Source organism: Cibotium barometz, chromosome 34 (genome assembly GCF_041138505.1).
Source record: "Cibotium barometz isolate CiBa-2024 chromosome 34, ASM4113850v1, whole genome shotgun sequence".
Taxonomy (NCBI): domain Eukaryota; kingdom Viridiplantae; phylum Streptophyta; class Polypodiopsida; order Cyatheales; family Cibotiaceae; genus Cibotium; species Cibotium barometz.
The window spans coordinates 51,516,428-51,521,108 of NC_141079.1; the positions used below are offsets into that span (position 1 = coordinate 51,516,428).

The 4,681-nt window shown below is 40.9% G+C and overlaps 1 protein-coding gene across 1 annotated transcript; it reads right to left on the reverse strand.

Annotated features, from left to right (window-relative positions):
• Nucleotides 1-476: 476 nt before the first annotated feature.
• LOC147619162 (uncharacterized) lies at nucleotides 477-3,685 on the reverse strand. The gene is made up of 3 exons (XM_086774335.1): nucleotides 3,024-3,685; nucleotides 2,579-2,708; nucleotides 477-2,365 (listed from the first exon to the last, which is right to left on the reverse strand). The coding sequence occupies exons 1-3, from the start codon at nucleotides 3,154-3,156 to the stop codon at nucleotides 1,009-1,011; spliced, it is 1,620 nt and encodes a 539-aa protein (XP_086630461.1). The 5' UTR covers nucleotides 3,157-3,685; the 3' UTR covers nucleotides 477-1,008.
• Nucleotides 3,686-4,681: the final 996 nt, after the last annotated feature.

Sequence of the window (4,681 nt, forward strand, 5' to 3'; positions counted from 1 at the left end):
ATCCTTGATATTTTGCGTTGATAAGCTTTGTTCTTTTTTCAAAGTATCAAATCTTAAAGGTATCGTACCAAAGTTGAGGTAATAATTGTTGAAGGGACAAGAAACCAAATGTTTTCTTATTTGATGGATGAAACCAAAAATAGGCTCTCTAAATTTATGGGGGATGCAAAGCCCCTTGTACATTAATTAAGTGGGCTAATTATAAGAGCCTTGATTCGTGTGGTCACATGTTGAAAAATATTCATAAACACCTCCAATTTATACGCATGTTTGGGGAGTGGAGAAGAGGAGAGCTATAAAACATTCCGTTGTCTTATTATGATTACTAGAAAAGAATCATTATGTTCTTATTTAGCTTACAAGCATAGTATAGAAGAAAAAATTGGAAATTGGATCAACAACTTTGCAAATCATATTTTCAAAGACTTTGCATGTATCTCATAGTTATTTGGTGGTACCAATAAAGTGATGATCCCTTTGGAGAAAAAAATTACTCTCTTGTACTATATACTTCAAAAATGTACATTACATGAAGGGACAGATTGCCAGTCCACAAAATCAATCTATAGTGTGCATGTGCTGATAAATCAATTGAAGAAGGTGGTGTTGTTCATTGGGTTGGCCTAGGCTGGCCACTTTAATGTCACTATAAATCTATAAGGTAGGTGTATGTCTCTATGCAATGTGTAACATGCATAATTATCAACCCTCACATTATTTCTTCCAACTCAAATACCTTATAATTACTTGAGAAATTGAGCTCCCCCGTGCTGTGGTTTGCCTAAGTAGGCCAAAAAATATATAATTAACCTAATAATAGCAATGCACGATCATAATTTGATATGGGGGGCCTCAAATCTATGGTGATAAGGTTTTTTTTTTGTACATGACTTACAATTGGAATAAGGGAGCTATGTGCTCTCGGTAAAAAAGCTTTGATCAAAAACAAATCTTTTCTAGCTCTGTCCAATCACTTTTTCCTACTTGTAGCTGCCCGTTGATTTCTGATTAAATCTGCTCCAGCATTGCTGCAATGCACTGAAGCTCCGGTGACATCGTGCCCTGCGCACTCTTGCATTTACCATAGAAGTCGCCCGGCTCTCCTTGCTGCTGCTGCTCCTGCCATGAATTATTGCGTAATGTCGACGCATGACCAAGCTGCACATGCGGATTGAATTGATCGAGGTCTGTCATTAGCTTAGGGCTGCTAATCATGTTCTGCGCCATGTTTAGAGGCTCATTCCAAGCATGAATTGAGTTAGAATCTTCTACACTGAGGCTGTTAGATTGCAGTTGTTGCTGATCACGGCTGTGGTCAGATGCTAACTCTGGCCTTAATCCTGCACTAGTAGCTGCCCATTGCATTAGCAAAGCATGATTAGCCAGCTGATCAGCTTCTTTTTGCTGATCCTGATCACCAGCTAATAACTGAAATGACTGATCAGTGGCGCCTGCCGCAGCATTACAGATCATGTTGGTCCAGTAGCACACTTTGTTGCTGTTAACGCTGCCCCTTGTTTCCACAGAAGAAGGTGAGCCCTCCCTAAAACTGATAAACTCTGGGCTTCTGATAGCAAAAGGCTCATAGATAGGTGAAGATTTAGGCCCAAAACCAGCCAAATCATGAAGGTTTTTGTAGTAATCACCATACTGAAGACCCTCAAACAATCCAGGAAAGCATTCCGTGCTATTATTATTACTATTATTGTGGCCTTGATCTACCGCCTTGCTATCTAGGGCTAGCAATGTGGGCAGCTTATTAATAACCTCAGCTGAATTGAAGATTAAGGCTTGATTAGATGTGTGCAATTGGCTTTGATTAAGGAGGAGGAGGTGATGGGCATTATTGTTAAAGATATCGTTATTATTGTTATCATTAATTACGGGTTCTAGCTTCGAATTAGTGTCAATATTTGGGCTTTGAAAATTCTCGTTAGTCCTTACTGCTGCATTGATGGGTTCACGGGCCTCTTTATTGATATTACTAAGGGTCTGCCCAAGTATTACTGCTGCATCTGGAACAAGGTGGTTATTTTCTGACAAGAAATTCCGAAGCTGCACGCTCCAATTGCCGTCAATATTATCATCGCCCACTTGAAACAGTAGATTAGGCAGCCTCTGCACGGTGTTTTGCTTCAAATTATCGGCAAAACTGCCCAATTCTTGTGGTTTCTCGGGAATTAAACCTCCTGGATAATTAGCAGGAGTAGTGATCTCCCCTTCTGCAGCAGCATCATTGATTATGGGTTGATGGGTTACTGGGTCCAACCCCGCCTGCTTAAGCTTCTTCTTAATGCAAGAGTTCCAAAAATTCTTGATCTCATTGTCTGTCCTGCCCGGAAGATGGGAAGCAATTTGTGACCACCTGCATTAGAAACAATTCAGATCACCCCAAAAAAGTAGAAATTTCCCATCCCTTGTGAAAAATTTAATGAAAAACTATGGTATAATTGTGAGGTCAGTATGGGCATTAATCTGACAGATCAGGACCACCATGGTCACTATGGTCAAGCAATGCAAGAATACCAGGCGACGTGGGCTCGATGCCATTGACACGATGATGAAGCACGTTAATTACCTGTTGCCCAAAATGGCATGAAGCTCTATGATAAGCTTCTCCTCCATAGCTGAAAATGTGCCACGCTTGAGATCAGGCCTCAGGTAGTTAATCCATCTCAAACGACAACTCTTTCCACAACGCTGGAGGCCTGCACAAGACAATAGTACATTAGCAATTCTCACGTCAAATGCAATATGATGTATGTAGAGTTAACATTAATAATTCTCTAATTGAAATCCTAATCTTGCATGAGTGCGCCAGTAATGGATGCAAAGTACAAAACTGCACAGTTCAATTGGATGCAGTGACAAAGGGAAGAATTCTTCGAGATACATTGCATAAGGAAGTGCATATAATTCTCTATCAAATCAAGTCCTGATTGATCCTAGAATGCAAGTCTATCAAATAACAATGAGCTAGTCCATACTAATCATACTATATTTCTGGTAATGCCTGCACTGACCAGCTTGTTTTGGAACTGAGCTCCAGCATCCATGGCCATATCTGGTGATATGGCGAATGAGCTTCTCATCTTCCTCGGGCGACCAGAGACCCTTTCTCAGCTTCTGCTTTTGGCAACAAGAATGGCGCCCCATATTTGAAAGGAAAAGAAGGAGAAGAGAGAACACCAGCAAAACACACACACACACACACACACAGAGACTCTGTCACTTGCACGCCCACCTCTCTCTTTGCCCTTTGCTTTGTCTAAGGTTGTGTACAAAACCTCTCTACACTTTTAACTGAAGTGCCATTACCACATACACGTTTTGTTTAATCTCCACATACAAGGTTGGTGCCCTCCTTCGCAGCACATTGGCTACCTCTAGAACAATGCTATAACTGATTATACTCAAATGCATAACCTATGTTGTAATTTGGGTGGTTGCTCTGATGAGCTTGCAAGATGGAAAACTGTTTTGCAGGTAGCCTACTAGTATTAACAGGGCTATTGAGACCCTCTAATTACACCCAAATCTTCAATTGGCAATCCAAGGTCATGGAGGGAGAGGAAGCCAGCCAAAAGAGATCAACAATGGTGAAGCAATCATAAGAATGCCATTAAGCAACAGAGGGGGGTGCAGTTGCTTGGCCCTGGCTTGGTGAATTGCTTTGCTGTGGCTAGAAGCTCAGAGAGCCTTGAGATCATTATAACGAGGGGACAAAGGGAAACTTGCATCAGCAGCAGTGTTGTTGTGACTTGTGAGTATGCAGTGATGAGTGGGGCTCAGGCAGGAGCTTAATTATCTTCTATATGGTGGTGGGGGTGGGGGTGGGGGTGGGGGTGGGGGTGGGGTGTGTGTGTGTGTAAGAGAGAGAGAGAGAGAGAGAGAGAGAGAGAGAGATGGGGGTGGGGTGTGTGTGTGTAAGAGAGAGAGAGAGAGAGAGAGAGAGAGAGAGAGAGAGAGATGGGGTTCTAAGGTGGTATAGTAAGGTGGGGGTTTTGATCTAAGTAATTTATAACCTAAGGAATACATCAAATTGATTAAATGGAAATTGATTAATTAATAAAGGTGGGAGAGGGGGGGGGGGACCAATGACTCATCACTCACACCGTTGCTGAAAGGCAAAGGGTGGGCTCAGTGGTAAATGCCTGCTGTTGACGCCCAACTGACTTTTCTCTCACGTCTTGGATGTTTCAAGTCATCTAGCTAGTCCCCCCTTGAAACCACATAATTCTGAAATAAAATTTGATTCACCAACAAATATAATAATATCACCAATATCAAAATCAATATAAGTAGAAGTAGACAGCCCAAGTGAAAAATATTTGCCAAAAAAGATCTCAAAAAGGGGGCGAAAAGAAACGTGGCGAATTGAAAGCTTAAATAACTTAGAATGACAACAATTGACCAATAAATCGAATTTCAAGTTTGTCTCCCCAAAAAAACAAAAAAGGAATTGAGCCATAACTAATTGCTCTAGTAAATAGAATTGGGCCAATATTCCATCAGAAAACCCAGGCTATTATAACAGAAAATGGAACTTGAAAATGGCAATATTGGCTGCCTCGATACAATTGAAGCAATATTAATATTTGTAATTTTATACCATTTTTGGCTATATAGAAAATGGGATTATTTAATGTTGCAGGAGTTTTTTTTTTTTAAGACAAGACAA

Bases quoted from the DNA above. Each gene is read 5' to 3' on its own strand.
- LOC147619162 (XM_086774335.1), bottom strand. From the start codon at position 3,156: ATGGGGCGCCATTCTTGTTGCCAAAAGCAGAAGCTGAGAAAGGGTCTC. The intron at 2,709-3,023 runs GTCAGTGCAGGC...TGTCTTGTGCAG, and splicing joins CTCAGTTCCAAAACAAGCTG to GCCTCCAGCGTTGTGGAAAG. The intron at 2,366-2,578 runs GTAATTAACGTG...TTTCTAATGCAG, and splicing joins CATGCCATTTTGGGCAACAG to GTGGTCACAAATTGCTTCCC.